This window comes from Alligator sinensis, unplaced genomic scaffold, assembly GCF_000455745.1.
Source record: "Alligator sinensis unplaced genomic scaffold, ASM45574v1 scaffold1102_1, whole genome shotgun sequence".
Classification (NCBI taxonomy): domain Eukaryota; kingdom Metazoa; phylum Chordata; order Crocodylia; family Alligatoridae; genus Alligator; species Alligator sinensis.
In genome coordinates this window covers 248,009-262,115 of record NW_005842342.1, presented here as the reverse complement: position 1 = coordinate 262,115, position 14,107 = coordinate 248,009, and the positions used below count along the sequence as shown (strand labels likewise).

At 41.9% G+C, this 14,107-nt stretch overlaps 1 protein-coding gene across 1 annotated transcript in view; it reads left to right on the top strand.

Annotated features, from left to right (window-relative positions):
* PREX2 (phosphatidylinositol-3,4,5-trisphosphate dependent Rac exchange factor 2) overlaps positions 1-14,107 on the top strand; it is a 327,787-nt gene that overhangs the window by 281,485 nt on the left and 32,195 nt on the right. The window contains exons 37-38 of the mRNA XM_025210219.1: positions 1,523-1,589; positions 3,269-3,459. Of these exons, the coding sequence (XP_025066004.1) occupies positions 1,523-1,589; positions 3,269-3,459 (258 nt within the window). The remainder of the gene's footprint in view (positions 1-1,522; positions 1,590-3,268; positions 3,460-14,107) is intronic.

Below are 14,107 nucleotides of genomic sequence, written 5' to 3'. Positions count from 1 at the left end.
CAGCGTCCTGCACTGCAGCCACTCGCAGCCTGTATGGGTCTGCCTGTGCCTGCTCAGGACAGTTCCGCACGGGCTACGAGTAGCTGCAGCGTAGGGCGCTGGCCATGGGGCAGGCAGGGGCCGCTTTTCCCCTGTGCTCAGCACCAACTCATTCCCTGCCAGTGAGCATGGAGTCAGGGTTGAACACTGTCCCGCACCTGTACCACGGGGCTGAGGGGAGCACTGGGAGTGAACAGGTGCAGTAGCCAGCAGGAGCGTGGGGCGCACACTGGTGTCCTGGGGCCAGTGCTGGCAGGGCCCAGAGCAGGGTGGCAGGGGTACAGGATCCTGGCCAGTAGGGGCTCTATGGAGCTGGTCCAGCTTTCCCCTCTCGCTGTTGGTGCAGCTCAGCCCGGCTCCACAGACCCCTGCCAGCCTGCGTCCCACCCTGGGCCCTGCCGGCGTTGGCCCTGGAACATTGGTCCCAAGACATTGGTACATTGGTCCCAAGGTGGTGACCAAGGGATGGGGCAACTGTCAAGGGGTGGGGCTACCCATGTGGCCCTCAACATCTTCCCAAAACTGGGTAAGCGGCCCTCCGTCCGAAATAATTGCCCGCCCCGATATAGAACAACAGCCAGCCTCTGTCCTTTGAAAAACACACACTGCACTTTTTTGTGTTCTACGGACACTTTTTATGCAACATGAATAATTAAATGAGAGAAGACAGAAAAAAAAGAGGTGTCAGTGCCCAGTATACATCATGTTTACAAGCCTTACTGCCATTTAGCATCTCTCTTGCATCATATTTTGCTTTTATGTAATGAGCATTATTTGCATTTAGCTCCTTCTCTATACACAGAAGCATTTTTAAAGAGGTTAGGATTACCTTGTTTTTTTGTTTACACATACATGTGCACATCCACATACACTGGCACATGTATTGCTAGTTTCAGTCATTCCCCTTCTACCTACTTATCTTATTTTTTATTTCTGCTTGTATCATGAGCTTTTCAGGGCAATGACTGGGTTATTGTATATCTGTGCTATGCCTATCATATTTGGGATGCTGTTCTAACATTATTGTAGTAACCATGTTCTAATATACAAGCATGTAATGCATAAGTATCATACGCAAAAATTCACATTCTTAACCATTTAAAATCCAAACTGTTATGAAGCCTCTCTTGTACTTCTTTTGCAGAAGATTTTGGTGAAAACCTCCTTCACGTTCAGTTTTCCTAGTAATGTGACAGCAATATATTCGGGAGGAGTCCTGATGCACAGTCTACCAGCCAGCAGATGGACATGATTTAATAATCTATTGTACTGTAGCTTTCCTGCAAAAGCAGGAAGAAAACGTTTTCCTAATTTCTTTAAAAGGAAGAGGATAAGTGAACCTCTGCTCTTCTGTATGTCTTAGTTTGTCTCTTGTCACGAAGTTTAAAATAAAACATACATCAAAGGACTTTTATTTTTTGTGTATACTTTCATAAAGGCTTTTAAACAATTAACAGGCTTGTTTGTATGTTTATTCTCTCAGGGCATTTTACCTGGACAAGTCAAATCTGCCTCCAAATTCAACATCTAAAGCTGCTTATGTAGACAAGGTAATCAAAAAGTGAACTGTCTAATTAAGCTCTGTATGTTATATACTCCATTATTCTTAATCCCCTTTAAATTTGAGCTCTCTTTTTTTCAGGACCCTATGGCTGTTTCCCAGCCCTGCTTCAGGATAGCGTGCCCCACTAGGAGGCATTGTGCTTTGTGGGATGTGACATATGCTCACATGTGAAGTGAAACAATTTCTCTGACTACAGAGGGTTAAATGGGGCTTTGCTTGTTCCTTGCCCCTTTGGGCAATTGGCAGTATCTGGCATGCTTGCAGAGAGTAGTGTCTGCTCAGGAGAATGAACTACATATATGCTGTTCTCTGAAAAAGAATTCCTCACAGGGTCACCATTAGAAGCTCCTCACTGACCCTGAAGTGGTTTCTCCTTTCAGTATTAAGAAAAAAAATTCCCTTTTCTTTAAACCTTTATTCCTGGATGGTCAGAAGGGCATGAAGTATTCCTACAACTTTTGGAGACCATACCATTTTACAGCACAGAAGTTTTTTATGAAAAGTCTCTAAGGGAATTTTTACATGTGCTTGGGAGGGCGGGCATTGCTTTAATTAGAGCGACTCTGAGAGCTGCTCTAATTAAAGAGCCTCAGTGTCTCATGTATCAGCATCCCCACACTTAAAAAAGGTGGTGGGGGTGCTTGAACTAAAGCTCGTTTGACAAACTTTATTTCAGGTGCCCATGCCACCATTTTTAAGTGTAGGGACGCTGATACCTGAGATGCAGGAGGTTGCTGGAGCACAGGAATTGCCATGCTGCAGCAGAGCTGAATAATCAAGTCTGCTCCTACGCGCTGTAATTACAGTGTGTTGGAGCAGCCTCCACGTTTGTGTTCAGGCACCCTAAGGCCTTATCTGAATTAGAAAAATTGCACCAAGTTTACTGATTTAAACCAATTTAAACATTGATCTAAACCAATGCAAGCTAAGTTGATATAGTAAAGTTTAAACCAGCTTAACCTTAGGGTTATAACTCCCTACAGTAAGGGGTTTGCATTGGTTTAACTAGATTGATTTTTAAATTGATTCTGTTAAACTAGTACACTTTTAAAACATAAATAAATATAGACATAAGCAGTAGTACCATTTCCCCAAGGAATTCAAATAGCCAGGAGGGGATGCTTTTCTAGATTTTAAAAATTGCTTCGTTGGGATGCAGGATTCCTTCTGCTGGAATCTGTAGGTATCTCTTGGGCAGATTGTGACTTGGAAATCTGCAGAGCTGTGACTTGGAATTCATTTCACTTGTTCAAAAAGCATTGTGAGATAGGCACTGTTTTTAGCTTCTAGCCATATCCTGAAGACTGTTCTTTCTAAACGAAATACGTATATACTTTCAATTTTGTAGAAAGTTAAACTGCCATTTTCAGTTTTCCTTGTGAGGCTCATTGTCTTGTGGCTTCTTCTCTCTCATTTCTCTAATTGGTCCTTCTCAGGCTTCAATCAGGAATAGTGAATGGCCATTCGCATAAACAAATAATAGTTCTATTTGAACTATAAGCTGATTTTCTCAGAGTCCATTTGCCAGTCCTGGCACCCCTGTGTTTATGTCCATGTTTGCACTTGTCTTTTCACTTTAGACCATTTAGCTGTCACCATCTTGAGGAAGTTCATATGCCTTTTGATGGCAAATGTTGAATCATGTCTGTTCTCTCTTGCTTCTAGTTAATGCGGCCCCTCAATTCTTTGGATGAACTTTACCGGCTGGTAGGGTCATTTATCAGATCCAAGCGCACAGCTGCTTGTGCTTACACTGCTTGCAGTGCCTCTGGAGTTGGATTGCTCTCGGTTTCTTCAGAACTTTGTAGCAGACTTGGAGCTTGCCACATCATAATGTGCAACAGTGGAGTTCACCGGTATGACAGCTTTATTTGCTTTCCTTTATTTCACTTGGCCATTGCAATCCAGTTTGGAGAATTACTTTACTTATAAAGCCCTTGCTGTGTTTTTTCTGAGTATACCCATTTAGTAGCTAATGAACTGTAAAGTATCTAAAGAGCTTTTTTTGGTGAAATTTGGAAAAAGTAGTACAGTTGCAGTGAATGACAAAGTAAACAATCTCATTTTGTTTGTAGGTCTCAATGCATTCTTCTTCATACAAGTTAATACAAGGTAGAAATCTAGATTTCTAAATCATAAGAAAAAATGCTTTCCTATTCCTATAATATATCATGAATATCTTGAACTCTGCCATAGGCAAAAACATTTAAAACATAGTTGGCATTTGATATGCTAGAGGCATTCTTAGTAATAGAAGGTCTCAGAAAAACAAAGTGGAGATGTATCTGCATGCTTGGTCCAGAATAACCAGAAGCTTTCTCTTAACAGAAAATGAACTCAAGCCCTTGACATTTTGAATTTTCAATTGATTTGATATATACTCTACTGTGCTAAGCTCTGAGTGACCTAAACGTACTTATAAATGAATAACCAATTTATATAAAGGTCACTAGCATGTTAGTGAAATCAATTCAAAAGAACAATATAATTTAAATACCAGATGCCTAGGTTAGAATTTGCTATATACTGCCACAAACAAGCATGAGTTACAATTGAGAAAATTAATCTTTAAGAACATTATCCTGTAATTGTTCTTTAGATAAGACATTATCTAATGCAAACATGGCTCTTTTTATATAAGGATTGAAAACTATATATTCCAATTAGCCATCTGTTAAAAATGGTGTTTTCATGCTCATGCTTCTTTTCCAAACACCTTCCTCTATTAATTTCAGATCCTTTGCAGATCTGAATTTTTCATTTTAGTAAGCTCAATTACATTCTTGTTGTTAATTACAAATTTGTTCTTAATTTTGGCTATTTTCTGAAAAAGTTGTGGATGAACAGTATCTTTCTGATCCAATTTAGAATATCAGGGGGGAAAAAGGTGGAGCGTCCTGAAGTCCTGTAGAAACCAACAATCCAAATGTGTTATGAAGCAGACTGACATCTCCATTAGTTTAGATCTGATGGGATCATTTATGTGACACTGTATCATTGACAGACAAATATATGTGGCATGATGTATGGTGTTTTAGGCAGTTACACAAAAAGATGTATTATTTAATAGTTTTCTTGGTACCAGGCAAGATGGCTGTTTGTGCCCTTACTATAGCAAATGGAAAAACTGTACAACCTGGATCAGCATGACACTGTCATTTTCAAAAGGTCAGAAAGCACTAGTGCTTTTCTCGGCATATCATTTTCACAACTGCTCATTTTGAGAATCCTCCTTTTTCCCCCCCTCAAGCCATAACTCCAGCTAAATTGCCTGGTTAGCCAATGGAATTATGAGCAGCATTTCTTTCCTTCCTTTCCTTTCATTGCTGACAGAAGGGGGAAAGATTTATTTGGAAATATATATGTTTTTATTAGACCAACCGTATAATTGGGAGAGATGCTAGACAAGCTTTTAGGGACAAAATGCCCTTCCTTAGGTACAGGAAAGCAACAAATACAACCTGAATTAAACAATGACTTAAGTTTAACTCCACTATGTAAGCTTAGGAAATAGATGCTACTATTTAGGCTGACTTCTTTTTTCCCTTCATGTTGTGAATTTTCCATTCTACCTGATGAATTTTAATATCTTTCATGTTGGAGTGATATTATAGTGTTGTTATAGATGTGATAGTTCAGGTAATAGGCAAGAAGCAAGATTTGTTTTGCAGTATCTTTTACTGGACCATCTATATAGTTGGGGGAGACATAAGACAAGCTTTCAGGTACAAAATACCTTTCCTCAGGGTAGGTTAAACAGATAAAGCATAAGCTAAATACCAGGTTCTGTTCTCAAACTACAGGATACTTAGAACTTGGTTATAAATATTACCATGAAAGAGAGAGAACTGGGATTTCAAACAGTGGAGCTTCACTTAGGACACATATGAGGCATGTGGTTCTTAAAAATGAAATAACAGCTAAGAATTGAAGGGTGACCAGTTACTCAAGCTGGAGTATTGAGCAGCCTAAGATACCTTTCCCCCCATAGTTACCAATTGATATACCTATTCCTTATCCATAGCTCTTGTTCAAAGACTTTTTTGAAGGAAAAGAATATTCTTTTTCTTTTGATTCTCATGTGATCAGCAAAGCAGTAGAGCCCAATTCTACTAATTCCCTCACCCTAATTAGAACCATTCTCTGGGAACAGTCTCACTGAAATCACTCGAGTGGAAGAACTGGTGGTTCTCCAATTAAGTAATCATAGCTAAGTAATAATGATTTCAAGACCTAAGATTCTTCATGTAAATGAGGCAAAGGTCCAAATTTCCTTCCAAATGAACTTAACTGGAACAGCTTTTGGCTGGATAAGCTTTGTTATTTTCCTCAGGTATTCAGTGTATTTTGCTTTGCGTACAGTACTCTTTCTGGTATTTTTATTATGGCATAGTATTATGATTGTTTGAACATGCGATGATGTCTCTTTGTCTGGTTGTTAAATTTGTTGATAGTACTCTGGGCATGTCTAGACTTGTGAATTTACTGCACAGTAACCAAAATTACTGTGCACACCCATACTGTGCAGTAAATATGGCAATTTATGCCAACTTGAGCATAAATTCGATACCTGCATGATGCAGGTATCAAATTTATGCCCAATTAGGTACTGCACAGTAATACAGGGCCTCCCTGCTGGGTCTATCTAGGCACTAGGGGCCAGCTTGAGCCCAGTTCCAGGGCTCCTGGCTGGCTGCCTCTCCTGGCTTCAACTTGGGACTAAAGCTAGTCCCAAATGCTGGCACCCATGTGGCCAGAGGCTGGAGCTCCCCCCTGGTGGCCACAGGCACATGGTAGGCTACTCTGACCTGGGACTAAATTTAGTCCTGGGTTGCCTGCACATATAGACACTGGCCTATTCCCACTTACTGCTCAGTAACTTACTTGACAGTAAATTTAAGCCAGAGTAAATGCATGTGTAGGCACGCCCTGTGCAGAAATGAACATTGTTGGAGAGGCACAGGTGAATTTTGCATTTGCAAAGATATTTGTGTGAAAAAGCTACCATCTGATCTGTGAGTTCAGTCAAAACAATCTGAATATTTAACATTCAAAATGAACCGCTAATGAACATTTTACAGGTCAAGAACATTGTCCAGGTCAAGAACTGTTTGCTGAATAATTTCAAATAATGGAAGTAGATCTGATAAAATCATAAGCTGTTTGCAGACCATCCACAACAGAAAGGAAGAATTTTGAATAAAATATTCATGATGAATTCTTCCCTCAGAGTGAGCATTCATTCAAGGGTATAAATTATAAAATGTTTCATTAAGTATACTGATCCAAACTAAAGGTTATGAGTCAGACTCAGAGGATTTTTTAAGACCGTAACACTGTTTTAGGAGCTGTGAGAGGTGGAGAGAAATGGCTCATGTATAGGCATCCATCTGGAATTTAAAACATTTATCAGGGCATCCTATGTAAAGTAGAAAGTCAGTACAGGAAACCCTCTCTATTCATGGGTTCGGCATTCATGGTTTCAAATATTCGTGAATGCCAAACCTGCATTTTAAATACACTTAAAGGAGCTCCTCAGGAGCTCCACACCTGCCACTGCCGGGCTCCTGCTGCTGCCACCTTGTTCCTGCCACTGCCACCGTGCTCCTGCTGCCACTGCCACACTTCCACCATTATCGGCACAGCCGTGCCCCCCCACCAGAGGCATTGCATTTATGAATGCAGATGGGGTTCATAAATGCAGTGCCTTATTCATGGATTTTGCCATTCATGGGGGATATGAGAATGTATCCCCCATGAATGGTGAGGGTCTCCTGTACCTTTATCCATAAAAACATGGATACAGCTTTACAGTGCCTGAACTCAGCACCATTGAACCTTTGTTTAAGGCAGTATTATTTTTTCATCTCTCTATTAACACAAGCTTCCTGACTGCCTTTATTCATGAAGGAAATAAATGAACTACCCTTATCAATTAAAGGGTTTAATATAGTTTCTCAAGGACAAAGTAATGAATTACAGATTTCACAGTACTCAGAGTTCAGGGTCTTGCGGGGAGTGTTTATGGCTCAGTCTTTGAAAATTAAAACAGTACATTAATGGTATGCGGAGTGACTCTTGATGTCTCATTAATGTGATAAAGCTAGATAGATAATCTTCTAGTTTTTCAGAAAGCAGTAAGAAATGGGTTATCAGTCACTGTTGCAAGTTTGCATTCTGTGTGAAAATTTGACGAATAACCATGTTTGTCCTTAGGATTCAAAGCTGAGGGAAAGATGTCAAGTAGCCATGTGTCACATCTTACTTCCTCTCCTAGCCTAGCCATGATGCACTTCTCTCCACACCCTAGAACTGAATATACTGACATTCTCCTAGTCTCAAGCCTCTGGCTCCATTCTTGCTACTTCATGTTGAGAAGCCATGGTGGAAATAACCAGGATGATTCAGATTATACAGTCAAATTTCAGTAGGAGGAGAAATTCCCTAATGGCAAAACAGAGCAGATCTAACCTTTCCTTCAAAATGCCTCAGGCCTTGATTTGGTGCAACAGTTAAGCAGACATGAGAGTAGGGGCAAATGTTTATGCTCTTCTTCTAGTACAGTAAAATTTCATCTTAATCTTCAATCCTGGAAGAAAACTCTGTTTCTAGAATTGATAGTTGAGCCATATAGTTGCTACTTGGCAGGAGGGGAGTTCCAGCTAAATCCCAGTTAGTGTGGGATGGAAATCCTGTGTGTCCTTACCAGCGTGGAAGAGGTTGAAAACCACGAGACTCTGGTCTGTGGTTGTTTTGTCAGTATCTCTTGTAGCCTTTTCAACATTAGAAGTGTTTTGGTTTCTAATCTCTTTGTAATCCAAATTTAAATTTCTTTTTACACTGTATTAAGCTAAAACATCTTGACAGGGTTTGTATTTGCATTCCCATATACAAGATAATACTGGGGATTTTGAATAGCTGGTTATTCCTTTGCTTGATTTTTATGACGACAGTATGCTTCCCAGTTCACATTATAGCCTGAAATCGTATATCTGTCCCAGACAGAAGTCTTTTTCAAATATATTTCAATCAGCTGAAGAAGAACGATGAAGAAATAAGTACCTTTTAACCTTCACTGTTGTTATGTGTCACATGTACTACAAACTCCCCATAATTTGTCATAAAATGAATTTGTGCTGTGCAGATTCAACAATCAGGAATAAAAGGAAATGCGAATCTCAGACATCACACATTTGTAATTTCTAATTTGTCTTTTTTTTATCATGCCCAGATACAGTCTGCTAATTAAATCTAGTAAAATTTAAGATGGTGAAATTCTACCTGCCAATTGATACAGTCTGCTAATTAAATCTAGTAAAATTTTAGATGGTGAAATTCTCCCTGCCAATTATCTATCCTCCAGTGAATGGCATTATGGTTTCTTTGCCTGTATTCATTTTATTTGAAGTTGTAATCAGTCTGTAGAAATGTAGATGATCAAAGGCACTTTTAAATTTTATTGAATCATGATGCCAGCTCCTGATCCAGAGAGAGGAGACAGACTGTGCTATACAAACCCGTGCCAAGATTAAAGTAGATGCAGCAGCTGCAGAAGTCAAATTGGAGACTAGCAGAAATACAAACTGAAATTAATTAAAGCATCCAGACAATATAGTTCTTTGAATTTATGTAAAAGTTTGTTTTCTACAAGGTAGAGAAGAGAGATGGCCTTTGCAGTCTGAAAGAGACCCATGAAGATATTTTTACTCCTTTAATTTTTTTCTGTTTTAATTTCCTCTAGAAAATAACTCATTATTGCCGCTGTCCTTTGAGCTATGGGATTCAGGCTAGCAGAAGCTCTGATGAGCAACCAGGCAGCTTCTGCCAAAAGGTGATTGTACTGTCTCCTGAAACTGGGAGCTTCTGAAAGCTCAGAGAGTGAGAGGCTAGGCCTGGATAGCAAACCCAAATCTCCCACAGAGCAATGCAGAGCCCCATCACTAAGCCATCAATCTGGATGTATCTCTAAACTCAGATCACATTAAACTGAATATATGTGAAAACTTAAAGGCATTTTATACAGTATTTCAGTTCTCCTTATCTTAACTGCTCTCATTTTTACCTGATTTGTTTTAGAAGTTTGTCTGCAGAAATTTACTCTGACCTCAGTGAATCTGTGCTGCAAAGAGATTGTCTTGGGACCAAGTTCTGCAATTCAGGCTTATGCTGAGTAACCCTTGATCATGTAAGTAGGCCTGTTAAATTTAATAGGACTACTTGCATGAGTAAGTATATATTGGTGTGAGCATGCATTGTAGGATTATTCTGTCCTTTCAAAGAAATAGTAGGATCTAAGTCTTAATATTACTCCCCTTCCTTCCCTATTTTTCATGATTTCTTTGGAGATTTTACTAACCCTGCCTCCAGTTGATTTTAATGTATTTTTATGATCTTTTGTCTGCTAGGACAGAAGTAAATTTCCTTTTCCTCATATTATACATATTTAAGGTAGTTGAATGGTAGTTACCATTCAAAGGCATTTCTATTACCATCATTAGATATGTAGGTATGTGACTTTTAAGACCACATAGGACATTTGTAAACAACATGGGGGTTTAATTCTCCCTAAATTGAAGCTGTGGTTTAAAAACAATGCTTCAATTTAGGGTGAAGTAAACCCCTGTGTCGTGTACCCATGTGGGAGCCTGATCGTTACCTGCCTCTCCAGCAGCAGGGAGGGGAAGGTGAGCTGCTGGGGGGCAGAGCAGTCCCAGATCTGCAGGTGGGGGCTGGTGCTTCCCTCCGTGGCAGCAGCAGCTTTCCCCCAGGTGGCACCCTCCTGGCTCGGGCAGTCTTGGGGGACACCGCAGCCATGGAGGAAGCACCGGGCCCCCGCACAGCTCAGGCAGGCAGGCAGGCTCTGGGGAAAAAAAAAAAGATCTGGCTCACTGTTTTTTTCTCTTCTGTGGAGCCTCCCTTCCTGGGCTGCTGCCAGGCTGCCTGCCTTGTCTGCCTGCACAGCCCCTGAGCCTCATGGAGCCTGGTGCTTCCCTCCATGGCTGTAGGGTAGGAAACTGAAACTCCTCAGAGGTGTTTTACTTTGCAGCACCCCAAAGCCATTTGCTGTGTCCCAAAGTCCTTTAAAACGCATTACGCTGCTAAATGTGCTCCAGCGGCTGGAATTAATGCACAATACGCCACCGAATGTGCAAACAGCAATGCCATTAAAGCAGTGCAAAGACATTTAACCCACTTTAAATCCACTAAAAAGTGTCATCTACAAGTGGCCATAAACAACACATTGACAAGAAACAAGCAGTTTATAAAGCTGTAACAATTTTGTTTTAATATTTCCTTTCCATGTAGCTCTCCACATTTTTGTTTTGTTTATGTTTAATATGCATGTTAGGAATGATGATAGTCACTTATATTACAAACTCACATAAACAAAAGCATCATCCTGTTTAATATATAACTATGAAATGCAGAAAAATACATGAAAATGGACTGACTGATGATTTCAAACAGGTGACTTCTGAAATGAATTCCACTTCACTTCAGTGCTGTGTATTATAATAAATGTTTAACTGGCAAGGTTGATATTCACTTCCCCCAGATCTTCCTGTAGAACCAGGTTCTGGCTTTTCAGTTGCTACAATATTTCTTTTCTCCAGTATTTAGAACCTAAAAAGAATTTGAATCTTTCTGACAAGCTTTATTTTTTGAAATAGTAACTCTGATTGATATAAGCAATTTTCCAAGTTAGAAATTATAGGAAATAGCAGGTGTTTTTGTCCATCACAAGTTATCTTCAAGGTGTGTTTTTCATCCCAAAATAGGAAAATTTTAAATCTAAGAAACTTAAAGAAATCTCAGCGTATGGTTTTACTTTCAAGATGATAACCTTAAAAGCTACAAAACAGGGCAGTTTACGTCTCAGATATGACTATTTATAAAAATACATGCATTCAGCCCTTTAAATATGTCTTTGGGTTTTGACCATCAGTAGGAAATTAATAACCTTCTCTTTGGAATTGTTTTTAATCAAGCATGCATGTTTACCAGGTTCTTCATAATAATTGTTTTATGATTTCAGGAAAAAAAGAACTTTGTTTCCTGTCTTAGCTCATAAACACATAGGCTAGGTACAGATGTTACACATTTTGTGCATTAAGCAGGCAGAAAGCGCTCTAAAGTTGCAACTGAACAGATGTTCATGGCTGTTAGAGCACTTTAAAAATGGCAGATCGCACCCTAAGTTAACTCTTGATGGATATGTGCTAACCTAAAGCACTTTGTGTACTTTATCGAATGTCTGTGGCACATACACAGGGTTAACTTAGAGCGCGATCGTTGCCATCCCAGGCGGTGTTCCATAGGGCTGTGCTTTAGACTCAGGCAAAGCTCCTTTAATCTATCTAAGCCTGGACTGGTCCTACTCTCAGCTGTCACTGAGTAACAGCTTCTGATTTCAGCCCAGTGCACAGCCTTGCTGGGGTTGGGGGAGCTGGAAAAGGGATTTCTGTCCCTGCAGCCACCCCAGATCCATGGTGCACCATAGCCCAGCTAGGGGGATTGTGGGGGAAGGACTCCAGGGTCTCCCTGCCCCTCCCAGCAGCCCTGGCCAGGCAAAGGTGTGCTGCTGCTTGGTGCAAGGGGTGGCGGGGGAGATGCAGGGGAAGGGCTCTGGGGTCTTTTTCCATGCAGCTGCCCATGCCAGGCTGCACCACAGTGCAGCCCAGGTTGTGGGGGGAGCAGCAGGGAGAGGGGTCTGGGCACTCTCCCTCCCTGCAGCAGCCCTGGCCAGGCAGTAGCCAACCACTGCTTGGGAAAGGGGCCTAGGGGAAGGGATCTGGGGTCAGGCAGCAGTAATTTTAATCTGTTGCCTCTTTTTCAACAAGAGCATTATAAAAACTAGGATGTCTGTATATATTTTTAAATATATGTATATATCCATTCAGTAGCTTTGCTGCCTTTTAATAATAGAGGAACAAGCAAAATTGAGTCTGCTCTGACAGGATGTAATCACAGTGCATCAGAGCAGTCTTGCGGCATGTATATGTGTAGCAGGCTTACCTTTCAGAGCTTGGGTTGAATCCCAGGCTTGATATCCTGCTGTTTTGATTGGTGGAGCCCATCCACCAATCAGAAGGCAGCAAGGGAAATAAGGTCACACCCCTTTCCTGAGGGGAGGAGGAGAAGAGCTCTCCCGGACCTGATTGAAGACTGCAAACTGTCAGGTCTGGAAGACTTTGGGGCGGAGCCGTGGAGCATATAAAAGGAACTGCCTGCCCAGCACAAGTGGAGATGCGTCAGGGACTGAGAAGAGAGAAGAGCGGGGCTTAGAAAAGCTGAGGAGAGCTGCTCAGCAGGGCTCAGCAGTAGCCCAGGAAGAGCCCCTGAAGACTTCTGTCAGCAGGGAGTGTGGCATGGCTCCAGCTGTTAGGCTGTCAGTGCACAACACGGCATATGGCATCCAGACCCTGGGAACTGCATGAGGTGGCTCAGGTCTGCAACCTCTGGTGTGTGACCAGAGACACGGTGCACAGGCCGGTGCACAGAGCAGGATCTTTGAAGCCCATGAGGTGGCTCATGTCCTCAACCCCCAGAACAAGGCTGGGAGCTTGGTGCAGGAGGTGCTGCACGGAGGGTGAGACACCCTGGGAGCTGCTTGAGGTGGTTCAGGTCTACAGCTGCTGACACGGGGCAGCAGCTCTGTGCAGATGACACTGCCCAGAGGATCTGGGACCAGACTGAGCCCCGGTGCTGCAAAAGGCTGTCCAGGCCTCCAACCCCCAGCACAAGGCAAAGCATCCACTACACAGTGGTTCATGTGGAACCTAAGCCAGGACGGCGGCAGCAGAATCAGGCAGTAGGAAAACCCAGCAGGGAACAGAGCTTGACATGAAGAACAAGTGGCAACCCTCTGGGACTGTAGAGTAGTAAGTTACCCTGGAGAGAGGGTCCCCACAGGGACCCACCGAAGATTGCGAAGGGGCACCACGTGGGCCACTCCTGGGTGATAGCGAGAGAGCTTAGCAGTCTTTGAGGTCTTCCTTTCCTTTTTCTTTCCCCCCACCCCCTTTCCTGTAGTGGTACTTTGGGAGTCGGGCCCCTGCCCTGGAGGGCACCCAGGTACTCTAAGGACTGCTGATTATATTTGTGGACTGTGCCTTACAGTTTATGTGAATAATTTGAAGCAATAGGTTGTATATGAAAAGAGTTATAAGGTTGCCTGATCAATATCCTTTGGTCTGGTTTGTTCTATTGTTCATCTGTATTTTAAAGGATAACTGGATGTGTGTATATCTGTGTGTGTGTGTGTGTGTGTGTGTGTGTGTATATGTATATATACAGGTCAGTCGCATCTTATGCAGGGGTTATGTTCTGAAGTCAGCGCGTAAGGCGAAAATCATGTATAGTCAAATCGCAATTACTGTGCCAGCGATTTGACTAGCGGTGACTGCCTCTGCCTCCAAAACCTCCTGCCACCACCACAGAGCCGTGCTTAGAGCTGTGCAGCCGGCGGCAGCCGTGCAGCATGGGGTGGGGGTAGGGGTGGCG